The 20,333-nt window shown below is 42.6% G+C and overlaps 1 protein-coding gene across 3 annotated transcripts in view; it reads left to right on the top strand.

Moving 5' to 3' along the window:
* LOC102925485 (desmocollin-2) overlaps positions 1–16,168 on the top strand; it is a 36,827-nt gene extending 20,659 nt beyond the window's left edge. The window contains exons 9-17 of one of the 3 annotated variants that reach the window (XM_042264021.2): positions 28–213; positions 2,992–3,248; positions 3,368–3,510; positions 6,591–6,815; positions 10,674–10,910; positions 11,443–11,567; positions 13,293–13,553; positions 14,248–14,293; positions 14,380–16,168. In XM_042264021.2, coding sequence (XP_042119955.2) covers positions 28–213; positions 2,992–3,248; positions 3,368–3,510; positions 6,591–6,815; positions 10,674–10,910; positions 11,443–11,567; positions 13,293–13,553; positions 14,248–14,283 — 1,470 coding nt within the window. In that variant the 3' untranslated portion in view covers positions 14,284–14,293; positions 14,380–16,168. Of the gene's footprint in view, positions 1–27; positions 214–2,991; positions 3,249–3,367; positions 3,511–6,590; positions 6,816–10,673; positions 10,911–11,442; positions 11,568–13,292; positions 13,554–14,219; positions 14,294–14,379 lie in introns of those variants that run through there. The other 2 variants (XM_042264020.2, XM_076554776.1) reach the window with 2 other exon arrangements.
* The last annotated feature ends 4,165 nt before the right edge of the window (positions 16,169–20,333 follow it).

Here is a 20,333-nt window from a genome sequence, read left to right as displayed (position 1 = left end):
AAGCTTTATTCTTTTTTCTTTTTTTAGTATGTGACCACAGTGGAGGAAAATACAGTTGATGTGGAAATCTTACGTCTTACTGTTCAGGATAAAGATTTAGTTAACTCTCCTAATTGGAGAGCTAATTACACCATATTAAAGGGCAATGACAATGGAAATTTTAAAATTGTGACAGATCCCAAAACCAATGAAGGCATTCTGTGTGTGGTTAAGGTAAGATTTAATTAGTAAATTAGATGTTTGTAATTTATAATACAGAATAGCAGGCAAAGATTTAATGGGAAGAAAGATATTCTGATAAGTGGAGGCATCTAGTATATAACATGGGTAATTATAAATACTGTTTCATTCGTATGCATTAAATGGAATGAACAGGTCACTTTGAGTAACAAGGTTTTTTGATTTTTTGCTTGTACTTCCATGTTATACATAGTCCATCACCAGAGGAAGTCAGGACAGGAACTCAAGGCAGGAACCTGGAGGCAGGAACGGGAGCAGAGACCATGAAAGGACACTGCTTACTCATTTGCTCTCTCTGCTTGATTAGTTTGTTTTCTGAGATACATCAAGAACACCTTGTCAGGGTGGCACCACCCACAATGTCCTGGGCCCTCCCACATCAATCATTAATCAAAAAAATGCCCCACAGGCTTGCCTACAGACAGCCGAGGTTCTTTCTTCTCAGCTGATTCTAGTTTGTAGGAAGTTGAAAAAAACTAACCAACAATGTCACCATTGACAAAGACATGGTTTTAAAACATGTTTATTTGTGTTTTATTCATGTGGCATAGTCTCCATTTTCTAACATAGATTTTAACAGCTTAATAAGCTAGCATAGCTTTGACACCAGTGGACAGAGCCAATCTTTTACAGACTAGTCTTTCTGTGTCTGGGTCAAGGAGTTACCACTTACTGAATTTCTTAAATGAGTCATACCTGGTCAGACCCACAGGGCGACTATCAGTGGGTCTATTTGTCTGTATCTTGTATATGGTGCAGTCTTATCATCCAGGGTCATAGCATGCAACTCAAGCAGTCAGTGACATCCCCACTTCCAAGACCTCTTTCTGATACTATTTTGCACATAAGAATTAGACCTGGTTCATGAAACAATCCAAGCTGCTTCGATCTTAGATGCTTATATGACATCATAGGTTCATTTGTATGACATCATTAAATAGAACATGATTCCATCCTGGGTCTAGAGCAATGGTTCTCAAGTTGTGGATCATGACCTCCTTGGTGGGTCACAGTGGTGGCATATCAGATATCCTGCATATCAGATATTTACATTACAATTCATAACAGTAGCAAAATTACAGTTATGAAGTAGCATTGAAATGATTTTATGGTTGTGGGTCACCACAACATGAGGAACTGTATTAAAGGGTCACAGCATTAGGAAGGTTGAGAACCACTGGTCTAGAGAGTTTTCCTTTTACACATTCTCAAAGACGGTGGATCAAAGATAATAAATCCATTTTCCTCACAATAATACTAATTAGCTGCAGTTTCTGGGTTAATTTCTGTTTAAAAACAACAAAGGAAAGCCCTTTAAATCCCATCTTTTACTTGACCTGACTGCTGCCCCAACCCTAATACCACACTTTATCTCTGGATCATTTCCATCAGCTGTTCCCATCACCTCACTAACCAGGCAGAATAAAGCATGCTTTCCATTGACCTCGGTGGAAGAGATCTCAAAAAGGAGCAAATAATGTCTCTAAGCTTTCTATACTCTTGTCCCTCCACTGTTGTGGTGTTCGAGTCTACTGGGAAGACCAGAGAGTTAGACTCAATTCAGACTTGGGTTCAATGAATTTCTTCTTACTGCTATCAGAAGGATGGCAACCTTAGAGTCAAACAGCATGCCATGCCAAAGGGGCTAAAGGAAGGGTTTATGAAGGTGGATACCAAAGGTGTGCATTACAGTTATCTATGGAACCCACAGCTGGGCAAGAGAATTGTTTCACTCCTCTCGGTTGTTTCTCTTTCCATTACATAGTAATAAAAGGACCACTTCATCCCAGCCCTACAATGATAAGCAAGTTTACAGAGGCAAAAAAAAAAAAAAAAAAAGGTTAATATTCACACCTGGGACACCATTGTCTTATTATTATCCCACCTTAACATGGTACCATATTGAACTTCTTCAGCCACCACAGGGGAGTTCTGTGTAAATTATGACACAGATCTAAGCACTCTGGGAGAAGTGTCACTAATGACGAGGATTGAGCAATTTATTTCTGAGCAGGCAATAACACAGTACCATCAAGTTAGGGCTGGCTGTCACCTCCCCACACCACTCATAAACATTTTATAGGGCTGGGGCTATAGTAGCATGCTGGTCTAGCATACACAAGGTTCTGGATTCAAATCCTAGACCAACATAAAGTGGGCATGGCGGCACACATGTATAAGCCTAGCATCTGGGAGGGGGAAGAAGCTGAGAAGTTTCATCATTCTTGGCCCCATGAGTGATTTCAAGGCCAGTCTTGGATACAGAAGATAAACAACAAAACAACAACATAAACCTCTTGAAAAATTTGACCTAGTTTCTCACTCCCAAATCCAATGCAAGTCACTGTCCTTCTGAAGACTCTAAGTTATTCTACGTAACTAGTGTAAAATGACTGTTACAATCCGTACCCCAAACTGGAACTTATGCTAAGCATCTAAGTGGTTGTCTTATCCAGCTCCATGATACCTTTCACTTTAAATTTAAATTTAGAATTTTCAACTCTTTCAACTCTCAAGGGAAAGTTGTTTGTTTGTTGCCAGCTCCACCCAAATTCTGATTTATTTGAAAGGTTCCCCCCCCCCCCCCCCCCCGTCCCCAATCCACCCATGCACATGATTTGGGCCTGTGTTTAATATTCTCATGATTGTTCCCAGTCTGGTACTTACCTGTTTCCAACTCAGCAAGTCCTATGTGGAGAACTTTACCAGCTCTTCAAGGGTTTGATCTGATTTCCCCCACATTTCCTGCAGTCTCTGGATTATGAAGTCCAGCAACAGGTGACTCTGCAAATCGGTGTAGTTAATGAAGCCCCGTACACTAGAGAGGCTAGTTCGAGATCCCCCACAAGCACAGCCACAGTGACTGTCACCGTGAAAAATCTGGATGAGGGCCCCGAGTGTATCCCTCCAGCACAAACCGTGCGGATTCGAGAAAACGTACCAGCTGGTACTAGAAATGATGGGTATAAGGCGTACGACCCCGAAACCAAAAGCAGCAGTGGCATAAGGTATTTGTGTGTTCTTGTTCTTTTCACATTTACAACACGAGAGAAGCCCGTGACTTGTTATTGGCATTACGGTTTGGCTCATGATATTTCTTGCTGTTTTACTTCACCATGCTTCATAGGTACAGGAAGTTAAGTGACCCAAGAGGGTGGGTCAATGTTAATGAAGACTCAGGATCAATCACCATTTCCCGAACCCTGGATCGAGAGGCTGAGACCGTCAGAAATGGAATCTATAATATTACAGTCCTTGCATTAGATGCAGGTAAGAAATCTGTTTTTAAGACAGCTACTGCGTCTTCAATTGTATACTTCCTCAGTTTTAAAGTCAATGACCTACTGTTTTAATCTCATGGTGCAAAGGATCAAACCCAGGTCTTCCAGATGCTAGGCAAAGCACTCTGCTACCAAGCCCTACCCCAAGCCCAACAGCTTTCCTAACCTTTAAGACCCTGTCTCACTGTGTAGCCTTGGCAAGCCTGGACCCCTCTATGGAGACTTTACTGGCTTTGAACTTATAGAGATACATCTGCCCCTCCTTCCAAGCGCTGAGATTAAAGGTGTTTGTGATCATGCCTGGCCTACCAAACAAAGTTTTAAAACTGGCTCTATATATTCTCAGTTTATTTCCCCCCAGTATAACACGCAGAGTGATTAGTTAATAAATTAAGTTTGCTGTCATTTACTAAATCTTGTCAGCTAATAGTATCTTTATAAGATAATGTGGTTTAAGATGGGGCCAGTGAGATGTCTCTGCTGTTTTAAGGTCCTTGCTACTGATGACCTGAGTTTGATCCCCAGGTGAAAGGAGAGAATGGACTTCTGAAAGTCGTCTTTTGACCTACAGTGACTCTTAATAATTAAACAAATGCAATAAAAATTAAAAGAAAAATTAATTTGATCTAAGAAGCATCAAAACCTGAGAAAACTATTTCAGAAAAATGTATTCATTGATCTTGCAACATTCAGGAGAGTCCATAAGAGGGAGAAGGTATTTAGTCACATAGTATACTTCTAGAAAACAGAACATTTTACAGAACGCTAACAGTACACTTAGGGGTTAGAATCCCAACCAAGCACATTATACAAAATTAAGTCAGTCACAATTAATAGTGTGTTAGTGAATGAGAGGGTCAAAGTATTCCGCTTTTGTTTCTGTTGCTAAGATGAAATGACCAGATGAAAAGCATCTTGGAGGAGAAGGGATTCATTTTAACTCACGATTCCAGGTTACAGTCCATCATTTCAGGCAGGTCAAGGCAAGAAGCAGGTAGTCATAGCCACGGTCAAGAGCAGAGAGAATGAAAGCATGTATGCTTTGTGCTCAGTAGCTCTCTCCACCCCTGTACAGTCCAGGGCTCAAAACCGAGGGTTGGTGCCACCACTTGATAGCTGGGTCTACCCACCTCCATTAAGGTAGTCAAGATAGTCCCCCACCCCCACCATAGACATGCCCACAGGTCAATGTGATTCTACATCATGACAAGCTGACAATTAGAACTAACCCCACACCATATAAGAACATAAAATATAATACTATGCTTTGTGCATCCTGGAAAAAAAATCAGAGAAACATGAGTATAGTGATTGTGTATATAAGACCCACTCAGTGTGTGAAACATAATTTTGTTATGATATCTTTGTTTGGGCATGGTATATATTGACAATCCCAGTACTTGGGTATGGAGGCAATGGAATCAATTCAAGGCCAGCCTCAATTACATAGTAAGTTTGAGGCTAGCGTGAGCTAAGGACACTGTCTCCAATTGAACTTGGTGCATTTGTAAAATAAATATACAATTAAATAAGCATAACTCATTAGGCTCCAACTTGCAAAATTAAGTTGTATTGTGATTTTAGAAGATGATTTAGGTATTACAGGTCTCTCTGAATTAACTCAAATATTCTTAGCAGTGACTCTCTTTAAATATTGTTTCTTTGTTGTTCCTTCCTCTTCCCAAATATGTATTAGATGAATTTTGCTGTTTGATTTCTACAGGGATTTGAACTGTGATTTCATTTCTGTTTAATAAATTCCCTTCTTCTTGTCCTTGAAGATCTTAAGCGTCCTTGTTTCAAAGCTCTCATGGAGAGTGACTTCATCTTCCTACTGGTGATTTTGTTGTTTACCTTAATGTTCCTCATGTGGGGCCTATCCTGGCACTGATGGGGGCATGTGCTCTGCTCTGCCTTTGGCTTCCCGCCTCCAGCTTCACTCCATCCTAACTGGCAGGCAGTTTTGTAGTGACCTGAACATCCGTCTCTGCGGTCTGCTTTCAGAACTGGTTCTTAACCTGGTGGCATGGCACGCCTAGCCTGTGAGCCTGTGATGGCTCTAGAGCTGCCGAGATCCAGCCATCGTGCCACAGGGCCTTGGCTAAGGCTCTGCTTGCCAGGCAACCTTGGTTTCCACTTCCTTAGGTTGGCAGCTGTGTGTGAGACGTGACCCCAGGCACTGGGTGGTTCAGTTTTTCGTCTTCCTCCATCTCTAGTATCCAAATCCTCCTTAGTGAGTAGAAAGAACAGAAGGTTTAGAGATAGGAATCCTAGTTTCATCTTTGGCTTTAGACTTCATAACCTCCCCGGGCCCTTGATTGCTTCATCTTTGTGTGTCCCAGACTTCCCAATGCCTTGTATAGAGTTGTCAGGAAGATTTCTCTATATATGAATGACAGGTTAATTACAGAAGTTACACCCCCAGTCCTAAGTTCCGTTTATTTAATAAATAGATGACATGCTATTTATGAGACTACACCCATAGCGATAATTTCTACATTTGGAAATGTCCCTCCATCCTTCAAACACCTCCGTGAACCATTTTCTGTTTAAATTTTCTAAATACATATCTTCTACTATTCAGCATGCCTGCTCTAAAACCTTAAGCATTCTCTTTGTGTATGCCCACCTCCAAGTTCTCTATGCTAGCTTTCAAAGGTCCTTAGCTCTTGTCTGTGTCAACTCCCATCTGCCTTCCATTTTCTCCACATCACAGGTATAGGTGACATGCTGTCCACACCCTTGATTTACCTGCACTTTAAGCATACTGTGTACCCCTACCCTACTCTCTTTTTGTCTCTTCAAATCAACTGAAATTTCTCTGTCTAGAACTTTCCATGCCTAATGTAATGACGTAGTGAATGGATGAAAATGTCCAGGTACCAGTGATTATATGTATAGTCCACTTGGAAGCAGTAAGATTTCCCTGTGTCATTGCTCATGGCTGTACTTGTTGCTGTAACTTATGCATTGTAAGTGATTAATAAATATAGAGATTAATTTCCATTGTGTGATTTTCTAGCAAAAAATAAAGGCATTAAAAATGTGTTCTTATTGCTCTATGTCTAGATGGGAAAAGCTGTACTGGAACTCTGGGAATTATTCTGGAAGATGTGAATGACAATGGCCCATTCATACCCAAGCAGACGGTGGTGATATGTAAGCCCACCATGTCCTCTGCTGAAATTGTGGCAGTTGATCCTGATGAGCCAGTGAATGGCCCGCCCTTTGATTTTAGTTTGGAGAGCTCTGATTCAGAAGTACGGCGGATGTGGAGGCTGACGAGAATCAATGGTGTGTGATTTCAAATACTGCCTTTTCCTTTTCGACATCAGGTCTCTCTCTCTCTCTCTCTCTCTCTCTCTCTCTCTCTCTCTCTCTCTCTCTCTCTCTCTCTCTCTCTCTCCTCCCTCTCCCCCTCTCTCTCCCTCTTCCCCCTCCTCTGGAAATAAGAGAAAAATTCATTGAATGAGAACCACTCAGGAAGAAGACGTGAGTCCCGGCATGATAGGCAGTGACCTCTCCAGTGTTGGCTGTTGATGGTATCAGGTATTCCGTAGACTCCCATTCACATCCAAGCACTCACCTGCATGGATGTTTTGTAACTGCTGGCCTGGCAGCAGCTGGGACAGTGAGCCCCTCCTTGTAGGGATATCTGTTCTCTGACAGTGTCCACCCCCCACTGCTTCTCTCTGAAGCCATGCTGACATCTCACTGTTTTGTGTCTAGTGTGTTCTTTTTGGAAATCTTCCTCGCTTTGGTTTGCAGTGGACCGTAGCCCAGAAGGGACCTATGGTGCAAAAATGACTGAGGTTAAAGTGACTTTTCTCCACTGCCACACTGCATCCCACCTACACCAGAACTTAATTCTTGTCTCCTAGACGTGCTGCCATGGACTGTGAGGTCATGGCCTCATAGCTTTCTTAACTCAAGAACCTCAGTCACCTTTTGGGTGACCTGAAACTTGAAAACTCCAAATTATTTCAACCCCAGCTCTCAGTGGTCATGTCTCAGGTTCCTGATAGGACAAAGTAAAAGAAAAGTTAAAAAACAAAACCAAGAAAACAATGCAGGCAGAACCAAGGATGGGGAAAGAAAACCATGGGCATAACCAAGCAAGCCGAGGCACCCTGTCTTGAACCATGATGATCTGTAGACTGACAAGACATGCACATTTTAAAACAATGTTATCTTGTATGTCTTGGGAAGAGGAGAGAGATTTTTATTTGTTCTTTTTTATTTGTTTGGTTTTGGTTTTGGTTTTGGTTTTGGTTTTTTGATACAGGGTTTCTCTGTCTAGTTTTGGTGCCTGTCCTGGATCTCGCTCTGTAGACCAGGCTGGCCTCAAACTCACAGAGATCCGCTTGGCTCTGCCTCCCAAGTGCTGGGATTAAAGGTGTGTGCCACCACCGCCCGGCTATTTGTTCTTTCTTAAGAAAGAATAACTTTGTTCTTGGACTTTGTCCATCCTACTTAATTGAGGCCAGAGTGTTTTAGTTTAAATGGCATTGAGAGAAAATGTGGGATTTTAAAATTTTCTGCTCAGCCAGTTAACATTTTGGGCAACAATGTTCTAGTCAGAACCCTTGTATCACTTTGTCGCTGTGGCACCAGAACTGAGCCCAGGGTCTTGCACATACTGACCATGTGTTCTTCCACTGAGCTGTAACCCAGCTCCAGAGCTTTGTTATTTTAAAAATACCAGTTCTTGAACATGCATGAAAGCTTGGGAAGTTCCGGGGTGAGGAGAATGTACCCAACAGAGGTTACATGGGCTTCATGTCAAACCCTGGATCCACAAGTTGTTACATAAATCTGACCACGGTATTTATTCTCTGGGAGCATCAGTGTACTCATGTGTAAAATTGGATTATTTCTAAAAGTCAACAAGATAATGAATGGAATAGAGCATGACTCACTCTCCGTTCTGTGTGTTGGCTTATGATTATGTCTTACACAATGCACTGAATTGATAACTGTGGTTTCTGTTGAAATCCTAGTTCTGTGATTTCTTGTCCTAGGAAGCCAAATTCATATTAGGAACTTCAAACACTATAGAGAAAACGAGCAGGCCACACTGGGAAGTCAAGTAACACTGATTGTTCTGTGGCTTGTGGCAATCTACAGTGAGAATCATATTACATCTTTGGCTCTGAGCCTGAGATCCTACCGGCATTTGATCTGGATATTTACTGCTTTTGATCTAAAATAAAATAAAATCCATCAAAAACAAAACAGCAACAAAAAAATTCAGTTGGTCCCAGTGTCCTATCAGCATAAGTGTGTTTGTGTTCCTGTGGTGCACTCATGTGCTGCCCATGAAGTAAATGTGTTCCAAGCTGTCAGAACCAGTTCTGGTTGATAAACCACAAGTATTCATGTCCATTTGGCACAATTTATGAAAACAAATGTGAGACACCAAAATTTCAGATTTCTAACTCCCTGATGAGTCACACATGAATGGAAATCTAATATAATGGGTTTAATTGAATATATTGAAAATAGGACAGAAACTAACCTCTACCACGTCTGTTAGTTATGGTAGGAAGGATTTGTTTATGAACAGATAAAGTACTTTGTTCCAAGAGCGGAAAGACTGCAACAGAGGTGGTGTATTAGTTTCTTCCCTCAGTGCTGCGACACAGTAACAAGGCAGGAAGCTTGCAGAAGGAAAGGTTTCCTCTGCCTTGTGGTTTGAGGGCGCAGCCCACCATGGTGGGAAGGCATGGCTGCAGGAGCTTGAGGCCGCTGGTCACATTCCATCCACAGTTAGGAAGCAGAGAGAGATGAATGCTGGTCTACTGCTCTTTTCCTCCTTTGTTTTTTCAAGTCCAGCCCACAGGATAGCTCCATGTGCGTCCAGTGTGGTTATTCCCTCATCACTTAAACCTCTCTGGAAATGCCCTCAGAGGCGTGCCTAGAAGGGTGTCTCCTAGGTGACTTTAAAATCCTGCCACATTGGCAGCGGAAATTAACCACTGCAGGCAGCATTAGACTAACTGAAATTACAGTGTGCTTGCAGTGGCCGTGGGTCAGAGGCAGTGTGCTTGCAGTGGCTGTGGGTCAGAGGCAGTGTGCTTGCAGTGGCTGTGGGTCAGAGGCAGTGTGCTTGCAGTGGCTGTGGGTCAGAGGCAGTGTGCTTGCAGTGGCTGTGGGTCAGAGGCAGTGTGCTTGCAGTGGCTGTGGGTCAGAGGCAGTGTGCTTGCAGTGGCTGTGGGTCAGAGGCAGTGTGCTTGCAGTGACTATGGGTCAGAGGCAGTGTGCTTGCAGTGGCTATGGGTCAGAGGCAGTGTGCTTGCAGTGGCCTTGGATCAGAGGGAGTGTGCTTGCAGTGGATGAGAGTCAGAGGCAGTGTGTTTGCAGTGGCTGAGGGTCAGAGGCAGTGTGTTTGCAGTGGCCGTGGGTCAGGGGCAGTGTGCTTGCAGTGGCCGTGGGTCAGGGGCAGTATGCTTGCAGTGGCCGTGGGTCAGGGGCAGTGTGCTTGCAGTGGCCGTGGGTCAGGGGCAGTGTGCTTGCAGTGGCCGTGGGTCAGGGGCAGTGTGCTTGCAGTGGCCGTGGGTCAGGGGCAGTGTGCTTGCAGTGGCCGTGGGTCAGGGGCAGTGTGCTTGCAGTGGCCGTGGGTCAGGGGCAGTGTGCTTGCAGTGGCCGTGGGTCAGGGGCAGTGTGCTTGCAGTGGCCGTGGGTCAGGGGCAGTGTGCTTGCAGTGGCCGTGGGTCAGGGGCAGTGTGCTTGCAGTGGCCGTGCGTCAGGGGCAGTGTGCTTGCAGTGGCCGTGGGTCAGGGGCAGTGTGCTTGCAGTGACTGTGGGTCAGAGGCAGTGTGCTTGCAGTGGCCATGGGTCAGAGGCAGTGTGCTTGCAGTGGATGAGAGTCAGGGGCAGTGTGTTTGCAGTGGCCTTGGGTCAGAGGCAGTGTGCTTGCAGTGGCCTTGGGTCAGAGGCAGTGTGTTTGCAGTGGCCGTGGGTCAGGGGCAGTGTGCTTGCAGTGGCCGTGGGTCAGGGGCATTCAGTTCAACCACAGCTTCAGGGTCATAGCATTTATGATAATCCACAAGTGTCCAATTGTAGGAAAATGGATATCTGTTTGATAACTGGCCATTTTTCCTGAAGAGATGTTGGTGGCTTTGTAACGCCTGGTTTTATTTGTTTATTCAGATACAGCAGCTCGTCTGTCCTATCAGAATGACCCTTCATTTGGATCCTACATAGTTCCTGTCCGAGTTACAGACAGGCTCGGTCTGTCCTCAGTCACTTCACTGAACGTCATTGTTTGTGACTGCATTACTGAAAGTGACTGCACAACCCGCTCAGGAGAAAGGGCCGGCTATGCCGACGTGAGACTCGGACCCTGGGCTATTCTGGCTATACTGTTGGGCATAGCCTTGCTGTTTTGTAAGTCCTTTAAAACAATTTTAAGACGTATTCTCAGAATGAATGTTAATGCTTATAGGTTGCAGTTTGGACATAGATATATTTCTATTAACAATATATTTAACGTATGTATTTCAGATTTTTTACATATATCTATCTTATTTTGGTGAGAATATGCCCTGTGTGATAGTCAGAGAACAATTTTCAGGAGTCTGTGGGACTCTGGGAGGGAACATAGATCATCCATTTTGATGGCATGCACTTTTTCCTACTGAGCCACCTCATCAATTCATGTATTTAATACATATGTTTAAATGTACTTGTGTGTATTCTCAGCAGAAGATACAGTTCACTGTAGAAATATATCATGTGGTCTGTGTTTGTAGCATATCTGTTAGGACACTCATGCTTTTACTCACGCGATCATATGTTCTTGAAGGTGTTCCGCAGACACCTTTTGATGCCTGATTTGTTCGTATCAGATGCTGTAAACACAGTTGGACATTATGGATGAGAGACCTAAGGGAGTCCCTTCCTTCCTTTCCTTCGCCAGGTATCCTGTTTACATTAGTCTGCAGTGTTTCCCAGGCAACAAAACAGCAGAAAATTCTTCCTGATGACATAGCGCAGCAGAACCTAATCGTGTCAAACACCGAGGCTCCTGGCGATGACAAAATTGTAAGTCGCTCACCCATCTTTAAACAGAGGACCATTAGCCTACAGGACGCGCTCCTTCTAAAAACCAGTTTTGTTGTTTGGTTTTCTCAACAAACTTCTTTTGGTGTCTGGTAATTTAGCAGCAAATGCCATCCATGCAAGGCAATCAGTAAAATGCATATAGTTCCCACAGATGTGAGATATTTCAATTTGGCCATGCAGTGCTACTTAATATTGAAAAAATCCTTTAGTATGAATTTTTTTTTCTGTTCCATGTGTCTCCTGGCTTCAATGTTAGGCCTGTGTTTTTGTTTTTTAAATCTATCTAAATTGCTGTTTATACTTTAAAACATTGTTCTCGATTACTCACAGAACACCAGTATAATTGTTTTTTTTTTAAACCTGGCTCCAGCAATAAAACCACTACTGACTTTGATCACGGTGGGAAAAAGTTTATTGGATTCTTCCTGGCTATCATGTGGGTTAGAAGTGAGCCGGAGGCGGGCGGTCTAAAGCAGTACAGAAGCTGGAGGCTGCTGAGGGGCTCTGCGTTCCTAGCCCAGTGTGTGAAGGAAGAGCAAGCCACTGTCTTCCAAAGCCCAGCTCATGGCCGGGCAGGAAAGGTCTAGAAGCGCGAACACACAAACAACAGAAACAACACAAAAAACGTAACCATAGCTGAGAAAAAGACCGAGGGGAAAAAACTTAAATTATATTGCAGGGTGAAAACACACTACCTGGAAGAGGAGGGGCCAGTGTGTTGGCATTTCTGGTATTGTCCTGCCTGGTTTATTGTTTGATTTATGAGACTGCAAGGATTATACGTTCATAGTAAATTTTTCTTTGTATTTGAGTTGGGAGGAACTAAGTTCGTTGTTGACTGAGAAAGCTTCTCATTATTTCTGTTTCTTCTCCTACCTGATAAAGGGGAACGGGTTTAACTGAGAAAGTAAATCCCTGTGACACAGCAATGCTGCTTTCAAGGCATTGGAAGGCTGTAACGGACCGTGTCCTATATGCTAAGGAGTGTTTAAAAGTGGAATCTCCTGCCTAGATGCCTCCCCAAACTGATCAAGCCAATCAACTGTCTCAGCTATTCAGAGGGCCTGATCCAGCTGGGGGCCCCTCAGCCTTTGGTTCATAGTTCATGTGTTTCCATTCATTTGGCTATTTTTTTCAAGAATTGAGTAAAACTGAAATTTATTATAAGTGGGACCAAGTCCTGTGCTCATTGCATGAGTTGGCTGTTTGAAACCTGGAGCTTATGCAGGGACACTTGGCTCAGTCTGGGAGGAAGGGACTGGACCTGCCTGGACTTGAGTCTACCAGGTTGATCGCAGTCCTCGGGGGAGGATTTGCCCTGGAGGAGGTGGGAATGGGGGGTGGGCTGGGAGTAAGGGGAAGGGGTGGGAGGGGGGAGAATAGGGGAACCCGTGGCTGATATGTAGAACTGAATGGTATTGTAAAATAAAATTTAAAAAAAAAAAGTGGAATCTCCATCGAGCATTTTGATGTGCACCTGCAGCTTATTTCTTGTGTTAGACGTGATATCTAGTACAGGGCACGTGCTAGAGGTACCGAGGATTGAAGGACAGATGGAAAGAACAGGTCCAGTCCTTCCGTGTCTTTGGGAAGATTCTCTTCTAATGCCGACCTAAGGCCGAGGCCTCATCTCCTCCTGCTCGTCCTTCTTACTGCCCTTTGCTCCTCTGTACAGTTAACTGATGTCCGCCATTATCGTTTCAGTATTCCGCAAATGGCTTCACAACTCAAGCTGTGGGGGCTTCTGGGCAGGCAGCTTTTGGCCCCTCGGGAGCAGGAGTCAAAAGCGGAGGGCAAGAGACCATTGAGATGGTGAAAGGCGGCCACCAGACCCTGGAGTCCTGCCGGGGGGCTGGGTACCATCACCACACCCTGGATCCCTGCAGAGGAGGACTCGTGGAGGTGGACAGCTACAGACACACGTACTCGGAGTGGCACAACTTCACTCAGCCCCGACTTGGTGAAGTGAGTTCCTGAGCTGTTCCCCAAACTTATATTGATAGCATTTAATTTTACAAAAGGTTCCAGCTTAGTGTTTGTGGAGACTGCTACTTTTAGTTAATGATGGATTGACTTATTGGAAAGTTACTATTTTTAATTAATTTGGGTTTTAATTATGTTCAGATTAATGTGGTCATTCACTTTCCTGAATATTGTATTACTCCTTTTTTTTTTTGTTTTGTTGCTTTTTGGTATTTTGAGATACGGTTTCTCTGTGTTGCCCTGGTTTTCCTGGAACTTGCTCTGTAGATCAGGCTGGCATCAAACTCAGATCTGCCTCCCTCTGCCTCCTGAGTGCTGGGATTAAAGGCACACACCATCACCACCCCATGGCTTTTATGACTAGTTAAGGAAATAATTTTGTGCTATGACTTTGCATCTTACAAATTTTGTTTTAGCAACCCAACCTCTAGCGCAAGGCAATACCAATATGTGCCGTCACTTTTCTATTCAGAAAAAATGGAGCTCGTATCAATTTGGGCTCAGTTTACTGAGTGTGTTTTCACTTTTGTCATTATTTAGAAAGAGGGAAGCAATGGCCACTTAAGATGAACACTTGGGGACTTACTGCCACTCAGGACTTTTAGAAGCATGCTAATACTGACTTTATGGTGTGATTTTATGATACAGACCAATCATGTGCATTTTCTACACATAGGAAACCATTAGAGGACACACTCTGATTAAATATTAAACAATGAAAGGTAAATCGAAGCAATTCTTTTTCTGTAAGTATGTTTTGGTGCTTAAAATAATAAAAATAAACCATGTTGTGCTTTCTCCCCGACAGAAGGTGCAGTTGTTCCACGAGGATGACAACCAACAGCTCGCTCAAGACTACGTCCTCACGTACAACTATGAAGGCAGAGGTTCCGCTGCTGGCTCTGTGGGTTGCTGTAGTGACCAACAGGAAGAAGATGGGCTTGAGTTTTTGGACCATTTGGAGCCCAAATTTAGGACATTAGCAGAAGTATGTGCAAAGAGGTGAAGAACTTTGAACAGGGTACCCAAACTAATGGACCTAATACCTTTTCATCACTGCTTTTAAATATAAACCAGGGTTTTAAAAAAAGATGTTATATTTGGGGCTTCCCCCGCAACCTGCCTTGGTCTGCAGAATGTCCATGGAAATGCACATTTACAGAGAAACTTTGTACATTAGTACACTTGAACTTGAAAACTATTTTGCATGGGTTTTAATTACTTCTTTTTTACCCAAGTGTCATCTATAGATAGAAACTTTAAGGGAATTTGCATTATTGTTTACATTGAGCATAATGACATCAGCCAATTTATAGTGCAATAAAATTTAATGGATCTGAGTCTATTTATGGACTACTTCACCTATAACCCAATTGGAGACTGTAGAAACGGTTATCCCCAATCAATGAATTAATTGATGGTTCCTATGGTGCTTGGAAACTGTTGTTTCCCCAAACATTCTACACTGTATATACTGTGTCTTACATTTGTGATATTCTTGTAACATGGCCTGGCTTCATAGTGCCAAGGTAGATTGTCAAGCAGCCATTGAGTGTGTGTGCAGTTCCATTCCAGTGGGGGTTGCTTTTAGGTTCTATCCTGGGTAAAAATCCTACACGGAATCTGCATCTCCTTTGTACCGACTTTGTCAGTTAAATTTAGATTTCAAAACTTCTTTATATTGTATTTTTTGTTACTCCTAAAAGTTTTTTTCTATGAAATCCCAAATGGTCTATACCCCCATGCCCTCTCCACTTCTTTTTCTCTTTCTCTCCTATCTGATTTTGAAACTTGTACTTGGGTTGAAGAATCCAAAATATTCTTAAAAGTTGTCTCTTCTCATAAAATAGTCTTTCTGTGGTATGTAAGATATGCATTGTCAGTTTTCTTCAGGTCAATGTAATAGCAACTTTGTTTTGAAATTTTTGGTAATTGCTTCATTTCTGTCCTTAGTGAAGAACTTTCAATTTTTCCATGGAAACTTTAGGACTCTTTCATGATCTATTAGAAGCAACATTCTATATAACAGAAACAATAATGTGGTTAGAAGTAGGATATGGCTACCTAGTGTGGACTAGCATATTTACGATCTCTGTCTTTAATTCAAGGACACTGGAAGTGGGAAATAGTGATATGTGTGAAGTAAGCATCACAGCATAAGAATCTCAACTGATCTCTGGGATAACAACTTCATACCTTTTTAGATGATATAGCTGGTCACAATTACATGATTGTAAAGTTATTTTAAAAAATAGTTTGTAATTACAGCTTTTACCAAACAGAAATGGGCCAAATACTTTAAAAAATTTTGAGAATTTATACGTGAGTAAACTTCATAGCCAACCAAATTCTAGATCAGAGGCCACACTTCCTACAGTCAGTGAGCTCAGTGCTTTACACGGGTATTCTAGGTACAACTCGGATGCATGTGATTGTTCACAGTGTGTCTGTCTTGAACTCACCAGGCTGGCTCATAACAATTATTTTTTAGAACAAACATTTGGAAAAATTGGGAATACAACTGGGTTTGCTGTAGAGTCATTATTATTCAGTCAAAAATATTTCTCAATTATTTTTAATAAATTATGTACAAAATGGTTGTGTGCTAGTGGTGATGATAAAGGAAACTAAGCAACTTTAAGCAGCGAGGTGGGTTTGTTACTCTTGGGTCTCATATGGTGTGAGTGGTTATAACACAGGGAACCAGCTTCCATTTTCCAGCTGCTGTTATTGAGATCATAGAATTAGCTGAATTCACAGAGATACTTGGTGCACTGTAACCAACACACTCGAATTATTCCTGTGATACTGGCTAATTTGCATACTCTATTTTTATCATCTTGATATAGAAGATAATTTTAGAATTCTTACCTAGTATATTTAAGAGACACTTGAATTAAAAGAAAAATGTGTGTGGTTGTGTCTTATTTGGGGTTACTCTTGCTATGTTAAAGCACCGTGATCAACAGCAACTTGGGGAGGAAAGGGTTTATTTGACTAACATAGATGAATTTTTAAAAAGGGGAACAGGGTTAAGAATAAAAGTCACATAAAATGGTCTACCTCAACTTACCCCTAATAATAATAAATGATTTTAAATATATCATATATATAGCCCCTTTTATACCAATAATAATCAATTAAGAAAATGGGACAATGGGGGCTGCTTTGAGTTGACATTTGACATTTGAGAATGTGTATTTTCATAATGATCAATTATGACTGAATCTCGTATGTGCAGTTGTTTAGAACACATCTGTAAACATTGAAGCATCTGCACAGGACTGCCTAGTTGGTCATGCTGTTGACATACCAGGTTCAGGCAGATGGACAGAAGAATATCCACTTCTTATATGGCTGAAAATTCTGAAGCCCTCTGAATTACAACTTTACCTGGAAGGCCCTTCCTCACTTGCTCTCCCACCTGCCCTGCCAGACATTAGCAATGGATTGTTGCAAGTCTGTGGTTCTTTCTAGTCAGCACAGCAATCCACAATACACAGGCTCTGGAGTGGTTTCCCTGTTGCAAATCCCATTGTTATCCTTACTGGGCACAGGCTTTGAGGTGCCATCTAAACTCTCTAGGCCTACTTTCCTACCTTGTGTTGAGAGGGGAGAAGAGAGCTCAGAAGGACTGCGGGCAAGGATGAGTTCATTCATGAAGACTTGTTGCAGAATTACACTGAGCGCATCTGGACAGCTGTTGCTGGTGCTGCAGATACTTGGGGGAGTCATCACAGCTGCAGCCTCTGTTCTGTTGCTGTCTGCCACCTGCCCCTGTCAATCTATCCCAGAAGCATGACGAGCATCTTACCTGGGATGGACTTTGGGACTTCATGGCTCAGAATTGTTTCTACATCTCACTCTTGACATCACAGAGGCTCTGTTTTACTCATTTATAGCCCAGGAATCAGAGTGATAAGTCTTGAGACCACTGAAAAGGAAGGGAAGCTTTTTAATTAGCCATCATTGTATCCAGAGGCAAACTTTTAGGGACTTTTCCCAGAAAAATGGATGTGACACATCTTCACAAGGAGAAAACCAATGGCGCTCTATTGTCAGTGAGTTTAATTATTTCTTTTCTTTTCTTTTTAAGACAGGATCTCATTATATAGCCCAGGCTAGCCTCAAACTCATGATCCTCCTTCCTCAGCCTTCCAGGGAGGTTCAGTGAAGTTTTATTTGGGGTTTCTCTCCAACCATTTTCTACTGCTGTAGTTTTCTTGTTTAAATTTCTCATCTTGGTGTGAGCTTTTTAAGAATATTTTTTGATTTATACTATAAATTACATCATTTCCCCCTTCCCTTTCCTCCCACCAAGTTCTTCCATGTATCCCTTCTTGCTCTCTTTCAAATTCATGGCCTCTTTTTTCATTGTTACTGGATGTATGTATGTATTTGTATATACATATTGATTGCTAAATATAACCTACTCAATCTGTATAATGTATAATGTTATTTGTATGTGTATTTGCAGGGCTGACCACTTGGTATGCTCTCCCACTGGGAAATCTTTCTCTCACTCTCAGCATTCCTTAGTTGCCTATAGTTCTTTGTGTAGGTTTGAAGCCTTGCTGTCCCCCATCCACTTTACTATGTCTGTTGTCCTTGTTCAGCTCATGTCTAGACAGTCATGCTGGTGAGACTTTATGGGCGTGGCTTCTGACAGTACCGGGAAACACAGCCTCACAGTTAACTCACCGACCTTCTGACTTATAATCTGTCTATCCCCTCTTTTGTAATGTTCCCTGAGCCTTAGGTGAGGGAGTTGTTTTGGGGCTGGGCTCCACAACTCTGTTTTTTTTTTTTTCTGATTTGATTGTGGTTTTCTGTTGCAAAGAGAAGTTTTGTTGATAAGCGGTGAAGATTATACGTATCTGTGGGTATAAGGACAAGGGTTTAGATTGTTGATAGGTATTATGCTGGTATAGTAAAGTGGTGGTTTTTCATTCTCCTCCAAGATCCGTACCTTCCATGGCTCTTGATAGTTGTCTAGCTTTCCAGTACCAGGCATATTGTCCTTCTTGTTTGGTGGATCTTAAGTTCAATGAGAGAGCTGTTGGTTACCACTCAGGCACGTGTGCCACTACGGCATCCTTAGGGTTATCATGCCATGCTGGTTGCTGATTTATAGGTAATCATGGGTAGGGAGGACTGTTGGTTGCTTTCCTCCTTTGTAAGCCTGCATGGTCCCTTCCAGGGGACCAAGAAAGCTAGTCCTCAAGGAGTCAGGTCAGTGACCTCCAGGCTCTATTTCTGAAGTACATGGTGCCTTCAGCAATAGGGACTTACTCTCTTCCTCTGGGGGACAACCAAGGACAAGAGCAATAGCCTCTAATGTTTTGGGAGTCTCTTGGACAGCCCTCAACCAATAACACAAACAGGCTTCTCGTGCCTGGGTGTTGGGTTTTTGCTCTACGGTCTTTGGCTCTTGGAGGAAGCATTGTTAACCCAGGTGAGAAAATTCACTTAAACTATGTATGTATATTTATACTCAGACTTTGATGTAATATCTTTTTTTAGGAAGATAGTTAATGTATGATTTCTTATGACTTTTTCAGATGTCTTTACTGTTATTTTACCCTCCTCCCTCCTCCTTCTGTATATCTCCCACCCTGCCCTAATTAGAGCCCCCTTCTTTCTCCATTTCCCTGATCAGATCACTTGTACCCTGCTATTCCTTATCCTCTGTTGCTTCCTCACTCCCCTACCCCAGTAGTAGTCCCCTTTTAACTTTCCTGGTTTTGACAGTTACTCCAAGATTTGAGTTTTTAATCTTCGTTCTGATCCTCTCATTTAAAATCTGACTCTGACTGTAGCCTTCTTTATTAGTCTCCGTTTCTACCCCTTTTTCTTGGCCCCAAATAAAAACTCCTTTTGGTGTTGTTTTCCATTGTGGGGGCTTGACCTTGGGGCCTTTTACATGTAAGGCAAGTGCACACCACCGACCTACAGTTTTAGCCCCAAGCCGATGTCTGGTCCAGCCATTGTTGTGACTTCTGGAGTAAAATGTTCTTTCCTCCTGTGCCCTTCAAGCTTCTTTAAGCCCTAAGAGAAGACTGGGTGTCTAGGAGCCTTTAGGTTGTGCTCTGTTCTGAGTTATCTTGATAACACTCTAACACTCTTCACTGTAAAAAAGAGAAATACATTTTGCTACACTATCCGATGAGGTCCTCCCAAGCTTCTTATGTCCACTGTTTCCAGTTACATGGGCTTGAAAGTAGGAACCTTTGATTCCTCAGTTTCCTGCCCAGCACATCTTATTTGTTGCTTGCATTGTCATACTTTCTGAGAATCTTTAAAACAATCTCATCCATGAAAGCATTTGATGACTTCCTTGTGCAGTCATCCATGGCCTTTTATAATGTGCACACAAGGACTGCACCCCATGAAAGAGGACATGATGAATCAGCTCCTCAACCCTCCCACATCTCCTCCTGCAGGTCAGGGCATGCAGGGTTTAGAAAGGGTATGGGCTAAAGCCTGTAAAATCCCATATGATGCCTAGTATATGGTAAACACTCAACACATGTGAAACAACTCTAAACAGTACAAGCAATCAGGTGTTGTAGTCAGAGAAGGTACACTTCTCTCTCCAATTCTTAAAGAAATACATACATACATACACACATAGACATATATATGTATTACTTTTAATTATGTGGAGTGTATGTGGAAGGGTGAAGTATGTGTGAGTGCAGGTGTCTTTGAAGATCACGGGAAGGCTTCAGATTCCAGGGTACTGTAGTTACAGACAGAGGT

This window comes from Peromyscus maniculatus, chromosome 19 (assembly GCF_049852395.1).
Source record: "Peromyscus maniculatus bairdii isolate BWxNUB_F1_BW_parent chromosome 19, HU_Pman_BW_mat_3.1, whole genome shotgun sequence".
NCBI classification, from domain to species: domain Eukaryota; kingdom Metazoa; phylum Chordata; class Mammalia; order Rodentia; family Cricetidae; genus Peromyscus; species Peromyscus maniculatus.
This window is presented reverse-complemented; position numbering and strand designations above follow the sequence as displayed.